The 23,915-nt window shown below is 38.6% G+C and overlaps 2 protein-coding genes across 4 annotated transcripts; both read right to left on the bottom strand.

The window, feature by feature from the left end:
• Positions 1–792: 792 nt before the first annotated feature.
• LOC149901480 (uncharacterized) lies at positions 793–1,947 on the bottom strand. Its single transcript, XM_090111975.1, has 3 exons — positions 1,854–1,947; positions 1,419–1,736; positions 793–1,026 (listed from the first exon to the last, which is right to left on the bottom strand). Exons 2-3 carry the CDS (start codon positions 1,734–1,736, stop codon positions 793–795), a joined length of 552 nt encoding a protein of 183 aa, XP_089968101.1. The 5' UTR covers positions 1,854–1,947.
• Positions 1,942–19,058, bottom strand: kel (kelch protein). Of its 3 annotated transcripts, none has more exons than XM_090112047.1 (12): positions 18,778–19,058; positions 18,016–18,069; positions 17,460–17,616; positions 16,863–16,997; positions 16,333–16,416; positions 14,565–14,744; positions 14,077–14,151; positions 13,805–13,864; positions 10,492–10,611; positions 7,216–7,617; positions 4,904–5,371; positions 1,942–2,081 (listed from the first exon to the last, which is right to left on the bottom strand). In XM_090112047.1, exons 1-12 carry the CDS (start codon positions 18,816–18,818, stop codon positions 1,983–1,985), a joined length of 1,875 nt encoding a protein of 624 aa, XP_089968173.1. In that variant the 5' UTR covers positions 18,819–19,058; the 3' UTR covers positions 1,942–1,982. The 3 variants fall into 3 exon arrangements, with proteins under 3 accessions (XP_089968173.1, XP_089968174.1, XP_089968175.1); XM_090112048.1 differs by having other exon boundaries at positions 18,022–18,069; XM_090112049.1 differs by lacking the exon at positions 14,565–14,744.
• Positions 19,059–23,915: the final 4,857 nt, after the last annotated feature.

The following is a 23,915-nucleotide window of genomic DNA, read 5'->3' as shown; positions in this document are numbered from 1 at the left end:
CGGTCTCAAGTGTAACATTTCCGAGTATTGCCATCCATGTTGTGTCGATGTGTCTCCATAATTTAAGATTAATCCTTATCACATTTATTTCCCACGATTATCTTATATTTCTCGAAAGAAAATTCTCCATTGAGTGACTCTCAGTTGAGTTATTCTCAAATCTTACCTCTAAACACTTATGCGTATATTGTAAATGCATATTATGAGTGATTTACTATTATATTATTATATCCGAGTGAATAATCAAATATTAATACGACGGGATACAGCATCACTACACTTGTAAGACTGAAATATTAGTATCGAAACTCGAATATTCACACTCCATCGCTCGCATATCGGTATAATTCAAATATACCCGCGCTCAAATGTTTCGTACACTACACACAATGACTACATACAGCACGTAATATTAAAATTAAAAGACAAATATAAAAACAATAATATGAGATTCGTTTATTTGTACATAACTAGTGGAATGTTTCACAATAAAAGCGTCTCGGCCTCTATATCACAATGCGCCAACAATATATACGGTACGGTCGGCCATCGGCCTCTCACAATTATTATCACTAAATTTATATCAGAAATCACTTACGAGTTTTATTATTAAAAATTAACAATACGAAATACAACTACGGACACATCGAACCGACAATATCGTATACTGTCGTTTATTTTCATCAAAAGCGCCCAGTAGGGAACGTACAGGTGTATAGTATATAGGACACGTTCAACACAAAGTCCCGCGTGTGCACTGTACACGGCACGGGCCACTGCAACAGCGTGCGCTCAGTACTGCTGGCTGCTGGCGGTGGAGCCGGCGCTGTCCGAGTCGCCGGCGCTGTCGTACGGGTCCTCGTGCGCGGGCGGCGGGCCGGCGGGCGGCGGGCCGGCGGGTGGCGGGCCGGCGGGCGGCGGGCCGGCGGGCGGCGGGTCGGGCGTGCGCGCGCGCTCGGGCGAGGCGCCGGCGGAGCGGTCCTCCGGCAGCTGCTCGTCCGCCTCGCAGCACGCGTGCTCCTCCATCTGCACACACGTTGCTCTCAGTTGTACGCTAGTTACACGTACGTGGTACATATTGATTTATTTTATTTTAAAATTTTTATATGATAAAGAGGCGAGTGGCATTTATAAAATGGCCACGTTACATATTTGTAGTCTACTAATATTTTTAATGAAAAAAAAAATATTTCGAAAAATCAGCTTTTAACGTAATCGAATATAGAGAAAATTAATAGTCAATAGCTCGCAAACTTTCTCGTATATAATAAATAGTCACCGTAGACACCATTTTTTTAATACATAGATAAAAGTTCTTCTAACATAGCACTTAACTGTAGAGGAAATCTAATTGAATAAATAAATGTTTGTTTGAGCTTGAACTCCAATATAAGTGATATTTGGTGCGTGTCGCGTACCGCGTGTCGGTGCAGCGGGTGGCGGTCGGGCGCGCGGCGGCGCAGCAGCAGCACGCACGGCGCGTCGATGGTGGAGCACGAGGCCGACAGCCGCTCGCCCACCAGCCCCACGCACAGCACGCCGCGCCCCGCCCCGCGCCCCGCCCCGCCCGCCCCGCCCTGCTGGTGGAACTCGAGCGTCTGTGAGGCGCGGCGGTGGCGCCGGCACGCGTTGCCCACGCGCCACCAGCGGTACAGCGCGCCGCGCCCCGCGCCCACACCCCCCGCACCCACACCACCCCCCACTCCCTCCACGCTCTCGTACACGTTCTCGTCCATCTGGAAACGTGGTAACAATGATATTAAACACAATGGAAATTACATAAACGACCAAATAAAAATAAAAAATGTTTTGTATAAAATGTATGAGAACTGAAGTAATGGAAAGCGTCTCACGAATCGGTTCCGGCAGCGGTGCGCGGGCGGGTCGTTGGCGTAGAGCGCGCGGGGCGGGTCGGGGGGGTGGTGCGGGTCGGGGGGGTCGCGCGGGTCGGGGGGGCGCGGCGCGCGGGGCGGGGCCGCGGGTCAGAGCGCGCGCTCCACCACGGCCACGCCCGCGTACGAGCGGCCCAGCGACATGGCGCTCGGCAGCGTCGTCCACTGCTCCGTCGTCGGGTCGAACACCTGACACAGTTATGTTGTTGTACGTCAACGAACCAACGGTGGAATTCCCCATCCACAAGGAGAGGATCCTCAATTATTAGTCTACTCGATGTCGGAAAGTTGTATATACAGTTGTGGTCATATAATTAAGAACGATTTGAAGTACTATAAATTTTTATTTAAATAATGTCATACACAGAGATGTGCTCCTTCTGAGAAGCAACTAGTTATGTCATAAAATAGCCATATTACTAGAGCAACTAAGTTTAAGAATAAATAATAAAATCACCAGCAATTTTTTTTCAAAAATAATTTATTTTACCAAAGCAACACATTCAAATAATAGTGAAGCTGGACAAATAATTAAGAACGATTATCTAATTTATCTGCTTGGGAATTGTTTTGTATGACACTTTCATTTAAAAAAATTACAATAATACGTACCGCGAAAATTGTTTAAAGCAAGTTAATAAGTGTTTAAAAATTAATATTTACATGCTATATGTCTAGAGAAATAGAGTTCCATTCTTGTAAGAAAACGTCGTACAGCTAGCTCCCTTAAATTTCGACAGTGTGTATATGAAATCTTTTTCTTTACTTCGAACCACAGATTCTCTATTGGTTTTAGGTCAGGGCTGTTAGCTGGCCAGTCCAAAACAGAAACTGACTGCGCTGTTAAAAATTCCTTTATAGCGTGCGCAGTGTGCTTTGGATCAATTGTCATTCTGGAATGTCCAAATAACCGCTAGAACTTCTTCAGCATAAGGTAACATTGTTTTTTCCAGTATATTTTTGTATTGGAGTTGATCCATGTTACTTTCTATCAACTTTACTGGTCCAACACCTTGTCCAGAAAAGCACCCCCAAATTTTCACATTTCCACCACCGTGCTTTAATGTAACTTTCGTGTACTTAGGGTCGAATTCTGTATTCGGAGGACGTCGAACATAACGTTTTCCATTGGAACATACATAAAAAAGTACATTTTTCCAGTGTCGCACAGTCCAGTTTTCATATTATCTTGCAAATCTAAGTCGGGCTTGCCTGTGGCAAAGTTTCAACATGGGTACTTTTCTTGCTATCCGACCATGCAATTTTTCCTCTACCAAACGTCTTCGAATATTGCGTGCTGAGATTGCTGAAGGGTTATATTCAACGAAATATTCTTTTCTCAGCTCATTGGACCCTCTAAAAGGATTTTGTTTCGCCATACGGACGATGTGTCGGTCATCTCGAGGAGTTGTTTTTCTGTCTTGGCATACTTGGGACATCCGAAGTTGTTTGATACGTATCAAAATGCCTTATGGCGAGCAAAACCATAGTTTTTGAACATCGTCTGCAATGTTCAAAAACTATGGTTTTGCTATTTTTTTTATAAGACCAATTCTTCCCGCGAAGTTTTATTATTACTTCCCTAGTAGATTTATCACAACTTTTATTTTTTCCCATTTTTTTAATAAGAAGTTATCACTTTTAATCTTTTGCAACACTTAATGGCGCCAAAATTATACAAACAGTAATTTTATTCTTTACAGCGTTCTTAATTACGTGACCAGCCAGGACCAGGAATACTATGTTTAGAAGTAGTGTAAAAAGTTTGTCTATTAATTTTTAGCTGGCTTATCACGTCTTTAGCTGGCTGTTAATGAATACAGTGATTTGTTGGAAAAGTATTTCTATATCGAGAAAAATAAAAATAATTACATGAAATTAGTTATGCATCTTAGTCTGAAAAAATCTTCCCTTTATATCAGCGTTCTTAATTATATGACTACCACTGTATATGTTCTATGGCGAACATATTTCGCTTGCGTGATTCAGAACGAGGTATCGCTACACTATACGAGTTATATTTATTTTATTTTTTTTATGTGCGGGTGTAAAACTTACTACAAAAATACACTTAATTTTACACAATTTTGTCCATTTATATTCTATATAGTTAAAATAAAGCATAGACTACGAACGAAAAAATGTTTTTTTAGTATAACAATAATTTTATTCTTACTATATGGGGTTACTACAGGTAAGACTGCAGCGCTCTTATTGTATTTTAAAAGTTTATATACAAATTATACAAATACATTAAATAACTAAATATATAACGAAAGGCTTATATTTATATCGATTTAGTTTTATACCTACATTTAAAAATTCATTTTTTGTCGTGTTTTAAATCATCGAAATAAATTAATAAGAAATAGAATTGAATAGAAAAAATTCAAAATAATTTATATAGAACTGGAAATATCTTTATCAATTATGAAACTACTTCTTAAAAACATAAAATAAATTTACTAGAAAAGCGTCGTCTATTTTTGGACCAGATGTTTCTTTATAAGATCATATTACATTGCATAACTGATTCAGGCTTGTTATTGGAAAAAATTAAATTAAGAGTTCCCAGAATTTCTTCACGTTGCAGATACACATTTGAAGTCACTCCCTGTAACACAATTACGCCAAGAATACCTTTTTAAGAAGAACAGCTAAATTTTATAATGATAAATTATTAGATATGGATATTTTTTAATGTTCTCGTGAGGAGTATATAATGAGACCTTTTAATAAACAAAATTAGTTTATATCTGGATCTCGAGAGTATCATTTCGCTCTTAACACGCGAACCTTATATGGCGATCCTGCCAGGGCTGGCATTTCGCTAGCCGCGTACGGTCGACGAGGGTCAATTGTCATTATGACAAAAAATATCTATATTTCATCGTGCCTTCTTATATGAAAGCATGTATGACCGTTATGTTCTTAAACGAATATAATAAAAAAATATATAAATATTAATAAAAATGAAATAAAGTGTTCGTTAGAGAATATCTGAGCATCACCTCGACGGTGGCGAGGTTGGCGGCGCCGTCGTCCCCGCCCACCACGTAGAGGCGGCCCGCGTGCGCGGCCACGGCGGCGTTGCGGCGCGCGGCCCCCATGGGCGGCGCCGGCGCCCAGCCCGCGCCCGCCCGGTAGCGCTCGGCCGAGCGGCGCACGGCCGGCCCGTCGTGCCCGCCCAGCGCGTACAGCGCGCCGCCCGCCACGCCCACGCCCGCGCCCGAGCGCCGCGCGCCCATCTCCGCCACCGGCTCCCACGCGCCCGCCGCCGGGTCGAAGCGCTCCACCGAGCTGAGGCACTGCCGCGAGGCGCCGTCGTACCCGCCCACGGCGTACAGCTTGCCGTCCAGCACGGCCACGCCCACGGACGAGCGGCGCGTGCTCATGGGCGCCAGCGGCCGCCACACGCCCTCGCGCGTGTCCAGCGCCTCCGCCGAGCTCAGCCCCGTGGCGCCGTCGAACCCGCCCACCTGCCGCCACACGCACACACGATCCGATTGAGATAATAATTCAATATCCATACTAATTTATTTATTCATTTATTTGTCTCTCTGTCTGTCTGTCTCTTACTCGATCACGCCTAAACTACTGAACCAATTTGCATGGAGATACTTTGATACGCGAGAAAGGACATAGGCTACCTTTTATTGCGAAATATGTAGGTACCACACGCCTAACGACCGGGCGAGTTTATACGTTCGCCAACTCTGCAGATACTGAGCCATTCTGCGCACGCGCGGCCTGTGGATAGAGAGCATAGCGTACGGGATGTGGGTGGGAATAGGTGGGTGGTTTACTTTAATCAGTCGTCAAAATTTCCAATTTTAGAAAGATTAGAAAAATGATTTTAACAATAGTTAGGGAAATTTCGATTGAAGAGGAAAATTTCTATACGTCAGGAAAATTTCTATACGTCAGGAAAATTTCTATACGCCAGGAAAATTTCCATAAGTCGGAAAATTTTCTATAAGCTGGAAAATTTCCATAAGACAGGAAAATTTCTATACGTGAGGAAAATTTCCCTTTGCCGCATAATTATAAAGATAAGGAAAATTTGTATAAGTCATGAAAATTTCTATACGTCAGGAAAAATCCATAAGTCAGGAAAATTACGATAAGTCAGGAAAAATTTCTGTCAGGAAAATTTCCATACGTCGGGAAAAATTCTATAAGCTGGAAAATTTCTATAAGAAAGGAAAATTTCTATAAGCTTATTAAAATTTGTATAAGTCAGGATAATGTTTATACGCCAGGAAATTTCTATACGCCAGGAAAATTTCTATACGTCAGGAAAATTTCTATACGTCAGGGAAATTTCTCAAAAATCCATAAGTCGGGAAAATTACGATAAGTATACAGATAGACTTATCTGTATCGATTTGATGAAAAAAAGTATTGTTTTTAATTTTTAGTTACTTCGATTCCCGGTCGATGCAACAAGTAAGTTTTCGAAAATCGTCGAATGTAGTTCTATTTCTTTTAAAAAATAAAGGAATGTTTCCTTTAACCCATTGAGATAACCCCCGATCGGTCCACGACACAATAGATTTTCTATTGTGTCTGTGGTTCCGGGGCCTAAGTTTTTAAGCAAAATTTACTATTTTTAGTATTTCAAGTACTTTCCCTCAGGGGTCTATCGAAAATTTCCACACTGTATAACTTAATAATAATTTTTATTAAATTTGGATTCGCACCACACAAATTCACTCTAGACAAATCCATTCGGCATAAATAAAAATAATTTGGAAAATCCAAAAGTGCACGCCTCATAATTTTTTTTTAATAAATATTTATTAATTATTATTTTTGTTTATTTAATAACAATTAAACCACATCGAATCAGACCCTGAAAAATGAAAGGGTTCTATTCCTGAGCATACTCAAGCGTAAGAGAAAAAAAAAGACTCGATTAGTAAAGTATTTCGGTCGCTATCGTGTTAACAAGAAAAAGGATCCGCACATACAGACACACGGACGTCCAAGACAGAACTTTTTTAAACTGTTTTTTAACTAGTTTAAATAACAAAAATGACATCAAAAATATCATGAACGTTAAAAATAGTGTTTTTTCTTAATATGTGTGTGTATGTATTATCTTACAAGTGCAATGTATGATACATAAAGACATTTTAAGTTTTAAAAATCAGATGTTTTGCGCGAAGTGACAGTAGTACCTACCTCAACGCTTCGCTTATGAGGCGTGCAATAATAAAACAATATATTGAAACGTTAGCCGTCAAAGGGTAGGTATTCTTTTTTTGAGTTCGGGCCGTATTATAATGTTTAATACAATGTTGAAGCGAGCATGTCTCACCGCGTAGATGACGTGCCCGATGACGGCGACGCCGAGCGTGGAGCGGCGCGCGGTGAGCGGCGGGCCCGGGCTCCAGGCGTCGGCCGCCACGTCGTACACGTCCACGCTGCGCACGCGCAGGGTGCCGTTGAACCCGCCCACGGCGTACAGCCGCCCGCCCACCGCCGCCAGCCCCGCGCGGCAGCGGCGCGAGGGCAGGTCGGCGGCCGCGCGCCAGCGGGCGGCGCCCAGCTGCAGCGCCTCCACGTCGCGCACGGCCTTGGGCGCCTGGCCGCCCACCACCAGCAGCGCGGCGGGCGCGCGCGGCGGCTGGCGCGGCCGGGCGCGCGCGCTGCCCGCCGCCGCCAGCGCGCGCCGCTCCGGCCGCAGCAGGTGGAACGACAGCGCCTCGATCACCAGGTCCTGCGGCACCACACACACCCGCGTCACACCGAGGTGTTGCTTTTGCAATGAAGCATAAAGGCGTACATTTAAGTAACACAATTTACGATAGTTAAAAATTATTTCTTTCTGTCTTCGCAGACCAGTCATTTGAGACGGAAGAAAAGCCCGACGAATGTAGTTTATAAAGAGATTTGCAATATTATTGTTGACTTTAATAATTAAAGAAAGTGTTATACGTACCTTTATATATAAAACTAGCCGTGCTCCGCGGTTTTACCCGCAGTGCTCCGCTCCTAATAATCTTAGCGAAATGATATAATATAGCCTATAGTCTTCCTCAATGAATAGGCTATCTAACACCGAAATAATTTATCAAATCGAATTAATAATTCCCAAGAATAGCGTGTTCAAACAAACACAACTTTATTACATTAGTAAGTATAGTTACAACTAATTTCATTGAAATTTTCCAGTTATTCTCATCTAATATTAGCGCCACCGTAGTCGCGAGTAGCGGCTGGTTAATTAAAGTTAAAAAAATAACTTGTATTTTTTTACTCAATGTGAAAGTGTATCATTAAGTAGGTACTATTTTTAATCATAACATGTCAACTTTATCAACACAATAAGTAATATTTTTGCCTGTAATATGTGTCTTAAAGATTCAAAATTTTTGGATGCGACACTTGCTATTGACGCTATCGTCAATATAGCGGACGATTTTCATTGACGCACTCGTTTGCGTCGTTTCGAACTCTTTGTATGAAGATTTCACATTGTAGACCAGTGCCGATAATTTTAAAACAAAAAAAAATACGCAGTAGCATGAAACCCATTAGAAAAGGAGGAAAATATCATAAAAATGTAAGGAAAAATAAATTACAGTCAATTCGAATTCGGGAAGTGGGAGGGGGGAGCTTTTAAGAGAAAAAAATGGTCTCTCTCGATTTCCGACAAAACTACAAGTCCTACAAAAAAAGGTTCAATGGCAAAGTTATCTTAATCTTAATCACTACATAGTATAAAACAAAGTCGCTTTCCCTGTCCCTATGTCCCTATGTCCCTATGTCCCTTTGTACGCTTAAATCTTTGAAACTACGCAACGGATTTTGATGCGGTTTTTTTTAATAGATAGAGTGATTCAAGAGGAAGGTTTATATGTATAATAACATCCATTAAATAGTGGAGAAGTACTGTTATTTTTGAGGTTTCTAATGTGATGTCGTAAAAAATTACATTTATTCCGCTTACATTGCAAACGCAGGCTGAACCCTACGAGTTTTATCAAAATAATGTACTAAGTATTATACACATTGAAAAGGTCTACAGAAAAGTCCGCGATGGTATATGTCTATCTCTTATGGATAACCCACAATAACTTTTTTTTGTCATTTACTTTTTACGACAAATAATGGCTAATTTTCGAAGCGATTTTAACCAATACAGCATTAATCCTTAACCAATTAAATACCATGGATACATTGTTCATTTAATATAGATCTATATGGCCCTTTACACCGTATGATTTAAGTGAATATTTTCGAAGATATTACAGATTTAAAAATTGCAGGACGTAGCGTTTGCGGCCGCCCGGCTATGTATTTTATACCCGTGCGATGCCGGAGCGGGCCGCTATATTTTTATACCTATACAACGTTCACAATTTTTCTGTAGTGTATTTAGTATCAGCATTGCACCCGTGCGAAGCCGGGGCGGGTCGCTAGTACTATTATAAAGGCGAAAGTTTGTATGGATGTATGGATGTTTGTTACTCTTTCACGTAAAAGCTACTGAACCGATTACAATGAAATTTAGCACACATATAGAGGGTAACTTGGATTAACACATAGGATAGGGTTTTATCCCGGAAATCCCACGGGAACGGGAACTATGCGGGTTTTCCTTAGAAAACGCGGGCGAAGCCGCGGGCGGAAATCTAGTAGGTAATAAAAAGATCTACAACTTTTTTATTAAAAATTTTTTCACATAAGCTCAAAATTTAGGTTTTTTGTTTTTCATACACACACTTCTCAAACTATAATATCTTCTCTTGTATCGGCTTTTCGGTAATATTTCAAAAGAAAAAAATATCTATTCTAAGTATAATATTTTACAGCATATTCAAAAGCAAAATGATGTCGATAAAAACATTTCAGGTAGTTTGAGAAATTTGCCTGATTTAGTAATAGCTCATTTTCACACTGTTTGTATGCATTTTCTGAGAACATTTACTATGGTAATGTTTATTTTTTTACACCATATGAAAGTAGAGATTTCAATGAACAAAAGGCTTTCCAAGTTTTTGCAAAAAAATCATATTTTGACGGGAGAATTTTCGATTGAAAATTAGGTTGTTTTTTGGTATTAAGTTGAAATAAGGCGAAAAAAATAAATATTTTCAATCAAATAAATTAGAGTGTATTTGGGACACAATAAAGTAAGTTTCCACCAAATTTCGTAGAAAATAAATAAATTTTGAAGTAGATAAAAATGAAAAAACCAAAAACTTGGTTTTTTGAATTTTTTACCTAAATTTTGAGGTTATGTGAAAAAATTGTTAATACAAAAGTTGTAGATCTTTTTACAACCTACAACTTTGGCATTGAACTTTTTCCGTAGGACCTGTAGTTTTGTCGGAAATCGAGAGAGACCATTTTTTTCTCTTAAAAGCTCCCCCTCCCACTTCCCGAACTCGGATTGACCGTAATTTATTTTTCCTTACATTTTTATCATACTTTCCTCCTTTTCTAATGGGTTTCATCCTACTGCGATTTTTTTTCACTTTTTATTATTGGTACCCTGGTCTATTGGTCGTATCTGTCTTTTGTGTTGAAATGGACGAAATATCGTAGTGTGGTCTGACTGCGGCCGGCTGCTCTGCGACACACGCACCTTGACGCGCAGCTCGGCGCTGGCGAGCGGCTCGGCGGCGGCGCGCGCCACGAGCACGTCCTGCGGCAGCAGCGGCAGCCGCACGTGCTCCAGCAGCGCGCCCAGCTGCGGCCGCCGGCTCTGGGACACACGACACACACGTACAGTACGAAACGAGCCTACTTTTCAAAGCCAATTTTTAAATCGACATCGATCAAAACGAAATAGTAGCCCGGTCGATTTAAACCAAAAAATGAGAGTGAAGTTACATAAAGTCCCAACGAGCTGAATTTCTGTGAAGTTGTTGAAAACATAATAGGCAAGACGAAAGATTTTGAAATCCTCTTCCATAATGTGTGTATACGTTTACTATAGGTACAAGAAAAACCCTATATTTCGGTATTATACTTAAATTTAACGAAGATAAAAGCCATTTTTCAAAAAATATTTATTAGCTGTGCCAAAACAGCTCGCAGGTGTCATGGCGTAGGCGTGACGTCACTCTTTCGTAAATACGTAATTATCTGTACGCATTGCGAAGAAAATTAAAAAAATATTTATTTAATACTAGCGGTCCGCCCCGGCTTCGCCCGTGGTACATATTTACGTTTTCTCTACATAAAAACCATCCTCGTACTTCAAGGAATATAATAAAAAAAGAATTATCGAAATCGGTTCAGCCGTTCTCGAGTTATGCGCTTACCAACACATTTTGCGATTCATTTTTATATATAAGAAGATGTGTTATAGAAACGAATTTCAAAGTTTATAAGTGGTGTGCAGTTATATTGCAGTGTGAATCCACATAAAAATAATGCTCAAAAATGTGTTAGTAAATATTTTAAGCGAGAAAATAATAAGAAATGATTGTATAAAGTTGGCGCGGAAAACCCCGAACCATGTATTCGTGAATTCGCAATTATATTTCTGTTCTGAGTCGATAAAGCATACGTGAAACAGTAGAAAATAAATAAAAATGCGTATTCTCAACATATTCATAACAACAAAAAACATCTGACGTGAGTTGCTACTTAAGCGTGACGTCACGCGTGTTTTAGTCAAAATGGCCAACTGCAGTATTTCAATGTTTTATTTTATTGATAATCTCATTAATCTTAATGTTTTTAAGATTTCTAAGTCACTATATGTAATTTATCTATTATACATTTTCCCTTAAAAACACTAATACGATCATTTATGGATACTGTCGTCATGCCTATTATAAACTGTTGTGTTCTTACACAAATAAAATAAAAAAAAATGTGTGCGTGTACTAGTGTACACACGTAAGACGTAAAACTTCCTTATGACCTTATTTTTCAAAAAAAAAAGACGGGTTGCACTCCGGGAGTGCCGGCAGAAGTGAAAACTTATTATTAACGTTTAGCATGTTTGATATTTTGGAATGGTATCCGTCTTACGCATGGAATATAAGGGCGACAAAAAAAAAACAGATCACACCACGTGTCCTGACGCGAGTTTAAGATTTTATACCCAACGCCGCTGAAGAAGTTTTCATTTCAAAAAAAATTACTATATGCAACTTTACAGAAATACGTCGAATCACGCGTGGTAGGGATAAGAAAAAGATGGCGCGTAACGGAAAAATGTCACGCGTCACGAAAAAATGTTACACTAAATTTTTTTCCAACCCCGATAAAGAAGTTTCACTTCAAATAAACAATGTCTAGTAGTTCCCCATCATTCCTCTGTAAGGAAAAAAATTTATTCAAGGTCAAAAGTCAAAAAAATGAGTTAACAACTTTTATAACTTTTTGAATCGTTATATCTCAGAAACGGTGGCTCGTAAGAAAAACCGGCCAAGTGCGAGTCGGACTCGCGCACCGAGGGTTCCGTACAAACCTGCAATTTTTTTTTCACGGGTTAAAGGCAATTAGATCTAAGTATTTGATATGAATTTCAACTTGATAGCTCTACGCGTTCATGAGGAAAAAAGTAATAAGTTTATATTTATTGAAAAATAAATATATATTTTGTAATGTAACTAAAAATTTAAGGTTTTCGGAATTTTTCCTTTATGTGTGCTATAAAACGTTGCTTCATGCCAAATTTCAAGATTCTAGGTCGACTGGAAGTACCCTTTTGGTTTTGATTCCCTTGCGAGTACTTGCGAGTTTCAAAATATGCAGCTTAAATTGCTGTTTCTTTTGATTGCGTTGACATAGAAGTTTGATTTTGTTACAGCTTAAAGGTATTATAGACTTGAGTATTTGGTATGAATTTCAATTTAATACCTCTACGCGTTTATGAGGAAATGGGTAGTAAGTTTAAAATTATTAAAAAAAAATATATTATGTGATGTAACTAAAAATGTATGGTTTTCGTAATTTTTCCTTTATCTATGCTATAAGACGTTGCTTCGTACCAAATTTCAAGATTCTGAATTCACGGGAAGCACCCTGTAGGTTTTGATTCCCTTGCAAGTGTCGAAAATTTGCGGCATAAACGCCTATATCTTTTGATTGCGTTAGCTTAGAAGTTTGATTTTTTCACAGCTTCAAGGGAAAGTAGATTTGAGTAATTGATATAAATTTCAGCTTCATACCTCCACGCGTTCCTGAGAAAAAGGGTCTTGACAGACGGACGGACGGACGGACGGACAGACGGACAACAAAGTGATCCTATAAGGGTTCCGTTTTTTCCTTTTGAGGTACGGAACCCTAAAAATAGTATTGATACATTTTTTATAGATAATTTTATGATCTACAATTTTTGTATGAGGTACTTTTATGATAAAACTTACCGTTTTGCTGAAAATCGCGAAAAACTCATTTTTTTGACCTTTGACTATGAATAATTTTTTTTCCTTACAGGGGAATGATGGGGAACTTCTAGACATTGTTTATATGTAATTATATTTTCAACAACTTCACAGAAATTCAGCTTGTTGGGACTTTATGTAACTTCGAATGTTTAAATTGCCCGGACTATAAGCTGCACTTTTCACATTATTAAACAATTTTCACATTATTAAACTCACAATCATTATCATCATGTACACATCCAATACGAATAAAATAAATGTGTGCGTGTACTAGTATACACACGTAAGAAGTGAAACTTCTGTATGACCTTATTATTCAAAAAATAACTTGCAACTTTACAGAAATACGTCTAATCACGCGTGGTAGGGATAAGAAAAAGATGGCGCGTAACGGAAAAATGTCACGCGTAACGGAAAAATGTCACGCGTAACGAAAAAATGTTACACTTAAATTTTTCCAACCCCGATAAAGAAGTTTCACTTCAATAAAAAACAATATGAATAAAATAAAAGAAACAACACAAATTAACGAATAGTATACATACACACCTCGGGATCGTGTTGCATCCAGCGTACGACGGCATCCAGAATCACTTCTTCATTTGGCACCTGAAAGTTTAAAATTGATTTTTTTTGTAGAAATATAAACTTCTTCTACATCGCTAGGCTACTAAATTAATATCATGGAATCGACCAAATGAAATTACAATTAAGTGTCACTAATTTATAGCAACATTTAATAGTAAAGACGTGATAAAAGGAATCACTGTCACACACATTGAAGACTTTTTTGAAGTCGGTTAAAATTAAAATAAACCGACCGTGATCTGATCACTAGCGAGCAGCTGCGCGAGCGTGTCCGCGTCCAGTGCCAGGAACTCTTCCGTTTCTAGCACCTGAAACATTCAAACATTCATACTTAAGTTTCTCTCAAGTGTTACGGTATTACAGTCGAAACCGCTAAAATTTTCAAAAGGAATCTAAAATAGGAAACAGGCCATGTATGTGGTGAAGATGATATAATATGTAAATGAATGTAAAAGATGTATCTGTATGATGTTAATGTAAAAGATTAAACAAACTAACATAAATCTTACGTTACATATTTTGTACAAGAAGGCGCCAAATGCTTGTGCGTGGCGTCGTGTAATGCGATGGCGTATGCTAGAACGTGAAGGCGTTATGAGTTATGAGATAAGATGTGAGCATGGTGTGGCGTTAAATCGTGTTGTGTTGGGCTATGTTTTGATGTGATGTGATGTGAATATGTGATGTGATGTGATGTTGTATGGTGTGTGGGGGGCATCACCTCGACGAAGTGCTTGTGCACGAAGGTGGCGGCGGTGTGCGCGAGGTCCGCGCAGGCGTGCAGGTCGGCGAAGGCGCGGATGCCGAGCGCGTTGTCGGGCGACAGCGCGGCCGCCAGGAAGGCGCAGCTCGCCGCGCGCGCGCCCGCCACCTGCAGCAGCGACGCGCCCGACAGCACGCTCTGCCGACACACGACACCTCACCGTTACCGACACTGTCGTATTGTCAACGTTCCAACATATCACTTATCGATAACGAAATAGTGAATGCTCATCGAACTCAATTTACATACTTTTAAGGAAACCATGCCATAATCCATACTAATATTATAAATGCGAAAGTAACTCTGTATAAAACAGGAAAATTTCCTTAAGTCCGAAAAATTTCTACGTCAGGAAAATTTCTATAAACAAGGAAAATTTCTATACGTGAGGAAAATTTCTCTGCCGCAAAATTATATAGATATGGAAAATTTGTATAAGCCAGAAAAAATTCTATACGCCAGGAAAATTTCGATGAGAACGGAAAATTTAAGACAGGAAAATTTCCATAAGTCCGGAAAATTTCTATACGTCAGGAAAATTTTTATAAGCCAGAAAAATTTCTATACGTCAGGAAAAATTCTACAAACCAGGAAAATTTCTATACGTCAGGAAAATTTCTATGCGTCGGGAAAATTTCTATAAGCCAGCAAAATTTCTATAAGGCGGGAAAATACTACTGAACCGAATGAAATTTAGCACACATATATGTGTGCTAAATTCATTGTAACAGATAGGTTGGGTTTTATCCCGGAAATTCCACGGAAACGGGAACTGTGCGGGTTTTTCTTTGACTGCGCAGGCGAAGCCGCGGGTGGAAACCTAGATTTATTAGAGAATATTATAAATGCGAAAGTAACTCTGTCTGTCTGTCTGTTACTCAATCACGCCTAAACTACTGAACCAATTTGCATGAAATTTGGTATGGAGATATTTTGATACCCGAGAAAGGACATAGGCTACCTTTTATTGCGAAATATGTACCACGGGCGAAGCCGGGCGGACCTCTAGTTAAAAATAATTATAAATAAACATGTTACGGTCAACGAAAAAGGTTGCAAATTTATACAACCGTTCGGTATATATTTCCGATATCTGTGTCAAGTTTGCAGAACTTTTGGAATTTTTTTCACGACCATACAGCAAAAAAATAATTTAATTGCAATTTTAACAATGTTCCGGACTGCGGACAAGGTTGCAAAATGAAATTTATTGTCGTCCCAATGAACCATTCACTTGACCGAAGTTTGAAAACTTTTGGAATTATTGTTAAATTTTCGATTTCGAATGTCGATTCTGACTGATGTATACACATTACAAACATTTTGTGGGCTCCATGAACAGCTTTATCCGTGTTTTAATTGCATTCAAACTAATAGGAAGTCTTTTGGCAAAGTTGTTTATTAAGATTTATACCCGATTTACATTTATTTGTAAACAATGTTTAAAATGAATAATTTATTTTATTTAAAAAATCGCATGTGCAAAGTACAATAAGAACGGAAGGCAAAATAAACTGTATTTAATAATATAACGTCGATATTAAAATTTGCAGTGCATATAGTTTGTTGTCATTCTTTATCTTGATTAGTTAGTTGTATAGTAAATATGTTTTTTCAATCTACTTAATTCGCTACACAATTGAAAAGTAAAACATAATAAAGAAATATAGTGTCACTCAATGAAGAATCATAAAAAATCGCATTATTTTATTTAATAATAACATACCTGTACATTGTCCTCAGTGATGACAAGCGAGTCTGGGTTGTAGACGTATTCTATTATTGCTTCCAGAGCACTCGGTTCAACATTCTGCAAAAATATAGTCAACATTTAACCAATATGAAATATGAGTTTGACGCAATATCTTTCTGTTTCAGTATTTACACTCAAATATACATATATTAAAAATTTAAATTGTATATTTATTGAAAAGTTGGATATATTTGAAGAAGTGATTAATTACATATATTAGCAGTCATATCATAAGCATAGGGAGCTTCTTATGATATTATACAGGCGATACAGTTATGTAAGTGCGAGTGTGCATGTATGCGTGTGTATGCTTGCGTATTGGCGTGTCTGTGGGCGTATAACCTGTGTAGCGACGGTCACGTGAATGCATGTACATGTGCGTCTGTGCGCGTGAGTGTGGGTGTACGTACTTGTGTTTGTGTGCGTGCGCGGTACCTGTATGGTGACGGTGGGGCGCGTGCGCTCGGTGAACTGCGTGAACATGGCGCGGAAGTACGCGGTACCTGTATGGTGACGGTGGGGCGCGTGCGCTCGGTGAACTGCGTGAACATGGCGCGGAAGTACGGCGAGCAGGCCGCCAGCACCGCGCGGTGCGCCCACACGCCCTCGCTCACGCGCGACGTGCCGTCGATCTGCGCCTGCGCACATCACGCACATTGCACATTCCATATCATCCTAAAATCCTATATTTATTTAGATTTATGAAACTTTTGATGCTACATGCTGTGTTTACTTTCTGTAATGGTCTTATAAATTCCATAAAAATAGCTTTATTTTTATTATATCACGCTTTTATTGGCTTAACCTGTGTATCTGTATGTTATCAACTCATTTGGACTTAATTTTGACCTACTTAAAAACAGACAGTTCAAATTAAAACTATGCACACATCAAGGGTCTATGACAATACAATAATTTAAAATTTATTTTATACTAGCTTTCCGACCGCAGCTTCTCCCGCGTGCTCTAAAACTTAACCAAAATCGATGCAGTCGTTTTTGAGTTTATTGCGAATAGACAGAAAGACGCACTTTAGGACTATGTTTTATAATATGTAGTGAGCAGTTTTTTCATATTATTTCCTGCTCTTCAACCCGTACCTGCAGCCTGACGTCACAGAGCAGCGCGTCCCTGCGCAGCCGCGAGAGCGCGTCGAGCAGCTGCGTGGCGTGCTGCGCGCCGGCCTCCTGCTCGCCCGACTCGCGCCGCTGCGACGACTCGTCCAGCGACGACTGCGAGGGGCAGCGGTCCATTATGCTGGAACGTTATATACACGTATCATCAGTGTGGAACATACAAGAGAGAATTTAAATTATTCACACATCAAGTTGAAAAATTAAAATAACAAATACATAAAACTCAATGCTGATATCTGAGTTGTGTTTTTGAAGTTATGTGATGTCATAATATCAGGTACATGAAATAAATAGATACCAGTGATTCACATTTGTGCTTTTTCTAGCAATACAACCATAGTACCGTTACCCAGTAGATTTATGAAAATTATATTCTTGGATAATTATTAATTACAGGCCAGATTGTGGTGACGCCATTATATAAAAAAAACCATTACGATATCATGGAAAAAAAAACAAAAATAAAAAGTGCAAAACCTTTGCAACAAAATGATCATATAAGCAAACAAAGAATTCACACCTGTACCTCCCTCTGTCCCCATCCCCTTCGGCCGCACTGTGCTCTCCGCCTCCACTGGAAGTATAATTAGGGACTTATAGAGAAAACAAATTCTTATTTATTTTCTTTTAAATGCAGTTTATACACTTTAAAGAAAACAAGGTTTTTGTAAAGTGAAATCATATTACTCTACACTTTTTTTCAATTCCTTACTATTTTTGAGAATAAATATGTACTTTTAAAATGACATTTCTTGATTTTTACAATAGATCATAAGAAATAAAGAATAAAGTAAACAGGTTACAAGGGTGATTTCGAAACGCTCACATAGATTATTTGCAGTTCTTAGTTAAACTTTAAAAAAATCATTTTTTATTTAATAAATTCAGATAAAAGTTCTATACAATTTCTCAATATTTTGTATGCTTCACCAATAGGATTATTTATTAGTATACAAACAGTGATTTAAGGTCACATTATTGAGCAATATGTAAACAGGCACACTTCATTGACATAACTACATAACACTGTATATAAAATATTTAGCTTCCAAGTGCAATATCATACAGAAATCTAGCTGTTTATAATGTAGGCTTAGGATGCTATAAAAATAAGATTTTTTCAAATAACATATTTAAATGACAGAAAAGGAAAAGGGTTTTATTGATTGTGCTTTGTAGACATTTCAGGTCCCACCCTTTTGTGATTTATACATGAAATAGTTTGTCATTAGAGCAAATGTTTAAATATTTATAAAAAATTGTAAGATATAACTAAACTTACGCTGCTTGTTCTTGTTCAGGAGCTGCATTGTCACCTTCCATCGTTGTTTGATTGCAAAACAATCGCCCACCACTCACTATACCACAGTCCACGGCCACCTTTTACAATTTCAGTTTGATTTCTCTCATAGTATTTATTGCAAAATCTTTTCAGACATTGCGATATTGATAAACACTAACATTGTGTTTATAAGATGCTTTTATTGATGTGAAAAAAAACGGTATCGCGAAAAATTCTATTCCATTATTTCCACTTGCAGACAATTGTTACTGACGTTGACAGTTGACATATTACTGTCATTTATCTAATGTCAACTGCGTGAACGGTTCATTTTACGTACCTATGTAATTAGTTCTGTACGTAAATGTATGTTTTTCTCCAGTATGTACTATTTTCGACGTAAATAAAAATAGACGTATTAGTAGAGATTATCTAGAAATTTGCTGAGCTTTAATTTATTCATACTATTATAGTATAATATGTATTATCTGTGATTATAAAAAAATTACAACGAAAAAACAACTTATCTTCCCTCCAAAATTTACTTATTGGTTTGTAATAAACACACACTAGTTAGAAGAAAGACAAAATATTAAAATCCAATAATAATTAAACTTTACTTTCACAGAGAAATGTGCGATCGCCTAACGGACATAGGTTTTGTGTGTTCTGAATTTATGACAATTTGTTTATTATCGAATAAAATATTATTGTTTTCGCAAAATTTAATTATTCTTGGAAACCCCCTTAAAATATTACCGTGCACATAACTCAGCCCACTATGAACTAAACTAAAATTGTCATTTTACCAATATTTATGTATTTAGTATTATTATTAATTAATTTGTAGCTTTTCTCCATGACTCTTTCCGTGGCTTTGCCCTCGTTGTAACTTAACAAATTTTACAGGAAGGTTCCAAAACTCTCCAAATTTCTCGATAACATAGTAATTATCGCTAAGGCTATCCATTATTGAAAACAAGATGAAAATGGGTGCCGTAACTATGTAGGTAAGTAGGTTTTGAGTCATTAATATGCCCACCTTTTTGTAATTATTGTCTAACGACTAACTACTGCTTATGCTAAACGTTTACGATAATATTATACCTAATAATTTAAATCTCACATTCGTTTACGTTTGTATCCGAATGAAGCGTGCATAACGCGTTAAAGAGTGACAGCAAGTTGAAAGTTAATCGAGGAGAGGGCCGGACATGCAAATTTGATGAGCAAGGGGAGATAGATTGCTTTTTGATGAGATTTGTTGCGTCGCCGCTCGTTGCTAGCCGTTTGCCGGCACAGCCACCTACAGCGATCAGCTGACTGCTGACCGCACATCGCTGTTACACCGTACGCCGTACGTACTTACACGAAGATTCATGATTGGATTCCTATTGATTTGCTTTGGAGATAAATTATCGGTGCCTGTAGGTATAGGTATAGGGCATGCACCCGGGTTTACCCGGTTCCGAAAAACCCGGGTAAACCCGGGTTTTTTGATGATCTTTAGAACCGGGTCTGAATAGTATGAAACCCGGTTCTCCCGGTTCCGACTAAAATATTTAAATATAAAGTATTATTTATATTTTTCTGCATTATTTTAACAAATTTATTGTATCTGGCAACGTCAGACTCACGTGCATCGCGAATTTTCGTGCCACGCCTCAAGAGTGGCTCTGATTGGTTGTCTAACCTTAGATGCTATAAGTTTCCTACGGTTGTATTACCAAAAAAAAAAATTAGGCTTCGAAATTGACAAAAATTAGGCTACAGAAATATTTTTATTAGATTTGTCGTGAATTTGAAAAGCTGTTGATTTTATATTGTTTCATATAATGATCCAGTCATGTTTTTCTTTTTGGTATCAAGTTATCGAATACTCAAGTCTTCGGTCCCTTTTATGTGAAAAAGTCGAACTCACAAGCCAACGCATCAAAAGATACAGCCGTAAATGCTGAAAATTTTCGCAAATTTCGACATTCGCATGGGACTCAAAACCTACAGCTGGGTACTTTTCATGATCACAGAGCCTTTAAATTTGGTAAAAGTAACGTCTTATAACACAGATAAAGGAAAAATTGCTAGAAACATAAATTTTTTACAGTTATAAGATTATAAAAAATAGGTTTGTTCGGAGCCCACGGAGCGCGAGTCCGACTCGCACTTGGCCGGTTTTTTGCTTTACAGTTTGCAGTTAATGAATAAGGTTTAAGTTTATATGTGATATTATGATAACAAGGTACTTTTATAAGACTGATAAATAAAGAGAAGTATTGAAATTTTGTTTCTTTATTAATTTAATAAAATAAGACACAAGCCGCGTAAAATAAAAGGTCCATCAGGTACTTTTACAGTTACTTTTGTTTAATTTCGTATTTTTTCCGAAGTATTATAAAAGAACCGGGTAACCCGGTTCTACCCGGTTCTGAGCTCGATTTGGAACCGGGTTTCAGAAACTTGGAACCGGACTCGGTTCTGCATGCCCTATATAGGTATGACAATGTGTGGATTGTGGCTACAAATAAACTAGCAAGCCCCTTTTTTGCTCTGGATGGCCATAAAAAAATGAATAATTATTAATTGAAACGGCAAAAACATATTTGTATTCGTTTAGGTAAACACTTTCGCCCGAAATCAATAATGGTACGGTACCTATAGCTATCTCTTATCTAGGATTGGCATCAATCTTCAATTATTGTATGTTTTCGAATTTCGATGGATGTTCAATCTGCAAGCCAATACAAAAACAATTTTTCGATTGGTTATTGACAAGCTTTTCTCAGAAAATGGATTGATAAGGAAAGTCAAAACTGTACATCGAATATTTTTTTAAAAGATCAGGTCTTGGGGCGTGCCGCGTGATCTACAATAGGTTTTTAGAATTTTTGTCTGTTTGTCTGTATGTATATCCGGGCTAATCTCCAAAAGTACTATAAGTATGGATTTACTTCAAATTTGTTACTGCAGAGATAGCTTGAGAGTTGAGACCTGAGGGAAGGATATAGGATAGGTTTTATCACGGAAATCCCACGGGAACGAAACGCTAGTAAAGTATAAAAATAAAGCATCGGCACAGATTACTAAATAGTTGTTAAGTTTGGTCATTGGTAAGTTTTTCAGGATTTTTCCAGTAGTCGTAGATAGCTAATTTAATGATTTTGTGAAGTCAAGTATAAATATAATGACTACTATTGTTATAATATTTGACTGCATTTTTATGACTGATATAATATATTGCTGTATCTAAACTGCATATAAATATAGTAATGGCATTAGTATTCCGTAGGTACTATATTTTTTATAAAGTATTAATTCATCTTATACAAAATGTTGTTTTGAATGACTCTCCTACGGCTACATGGCTACATGTCTATTGTCTTGTAGCATAATAATTAGGTTCCTACATTGTACTCTTTTTGGATTATTTTTGCTTTTAAAATCTCCGAAGTAGTAATTATACAAATGCGCTCACAAGTAACGAGCACGGAAATAAAAGACTTAATAGCAAAGTAGGTACCCTAAAAGCTGTGTGAAAGTTGCACCCTTTAGCAACGTGCACCTCTCGTGTCAAGGGCGCTGAGTGCACGGGAGCGAGGTGGCGAGGCGGTTAGCAACAGCCACCCTCTGCCCCGCCGCCCGCGCCCCTCACCCGCGCGCCGCCCGAAAGGGATGCAGCCCGAACAAAGGAATATTGTTGCCCCGCGTTAGCGCTCACTGTTTTAATAGCAAGGGCTGTGCATCTGCTATACATTGCGAGATGCATAGGTGCGGCTCGGGGCGGGCGGCCGCGCGGCGCGGGGAAGGGGGGCAGCGCCATCGATCCGAAACAGCTGTGCGCCGAAACCGATTGTTGCATTTGCAAAAGCCGGTAGCTGATCTCAAGAAACACGCCAATATTGATCACGTTAAGCATTCCCGAAACGAATTCGCTCTATAATTAGAATATATTTTTAGTTTTGTGTCAGTTTTAGTTGGTAAATGCAGAGTTTGATATAAGAGACAAAGAAGGGGCGTGTCGATGCCACGTGATGATAGACAGAGACAGGATGCGCGGCGGAGGGCTGCGTGAATGGTTCCGTCGCAGCGGTGTCAGGCGTCAGCTGATTGTGACTGTTGCTAGGTGGAACCGGGGGGGCGGGGGGTGAGGGGGCGCCATTATAAACTCGGCTGGAAGTTTCGAGGCTTATGAATATGTATGAAGGTATAATTTTTGACGCCGCCCGGGGACACGAGTGCTCCGTAGAGCCGGCTTATGCACGAAATGCATTTTCCATTTATGAGACCATCCAAAATTGATAATCCGAATAATATCTACCTTCAATTGAAAGCTCGTGGAATTTGTTTCGTTTATTTGATGAATATTATTGAAAACAGTATTGAAAACTGAAATTTTATTAAACATGATACGCAATACCTATGCCTTTTCGATTTTCTTTAATTAAGAAGACTAATAACCACTTCTCAGCCTAGTTAAAATGAGATCAACCCTCCAATAAGCCCTCATATCAAATATTATCCAAAGAAATGTGGCTAAAATTTGATTTAATTTGAACACTTAAATTGGCTCAGAAATCATCTGGGTAGGCGTGTCTCGAGAGACGGCCATGAGATCTTCGAAAGCGGTTTGTTCCTCTGGGATACACTTCAGTAACAAGAAATTTCAAATTACCTTTGTAGACATACAAATAAAATCAAGCTTACCAGATAGTCGTAACAATATGTCGGGTATTAGTAGTGTGCTGTGTGACAAGTTTATTAAAATGGCTGCGTAGGTTTATACATCGCCTACATCCTATTGTAATTAATCAATGTGCGATTAAATAATATAATAACTTAGTATTCAAATTGGAACTACAATTGATTGTTTCGTGTAACTAATTAGTTTGATGTTGAACGACGGGGATTTAAATGAAACAAGATCTGTTTCTGATAGGGACAGCAGAGTCGACATCAAGTGCGCGGCAGGGGGCGGCCAGGCGCTCCAAGCGAACTGTTTGTTATGGTACCTGGAGGATACTTGTGTTTATCAACACATAGATTTAGATTTTCACTATCCATGTACAAACAGTAGGAGCAAGCTCTGCTGAAATAATCATATTTTGAATTTCTATATCCACTCTACTGACGTAAAGTTTTGG

Source organism: Colias eurytheme, chromosome 17, assembly GCF_061535395.1.
Source record: "Colias eurytheme isolate Ceu_HAF_F1 chromosome 17, ilColEury1 Martin Lab GWU primary, whole genome shotgun sequence".
Lineage (NCBI taxonomy): Eukaryota > Metazoa > Arthropoda > Insecta > Lepidoptera > Pieridae > Colias > Colias eurytheme.
Note: the sequence above shows the minus strand (reverse complement) of the source record. Positions and strands in the feature narration are given on the sequence as shown.

Bases quoted from the DNA above. Each gene is read 5' to 3' on its own strand.
- LOC149901480 (XM_090111975.1), bottom strand. From the start codon at position 1,736: ATGGACGAGAACGTGTACGAGAGCGTGGAGGGAGTGGGGGGTGGTGTG. The intron at 1,027-1,418 runs GTACGCGACACG...ACGTGTGTGCAG, and splicing joins ACCCGCTGCACCGACACGCG to ATGGAGGAGCACGCGTGCTG.
- kel (XM_090112047.1), bottom strand. From the start codon at position 18,818: ATGGAAGGTGACAATGCAGCTCCTGAACAAGAACAAGCAGC. The intron at 14,745-16,332 runs GTATGTTATTAT...GTGTGTCGGCAG, and splicing joins TCACTGAGGACAATGTACAG to AGCGTGCTGTCGGGCGCGTC. The intron at 5,372-7,215 runs GTGAGACATGCT...GTGTGGCGGCAG, and splicing joins TCGGGCACGTCATCTACGCG to GTGGGCGGGTTCGACGGCGC.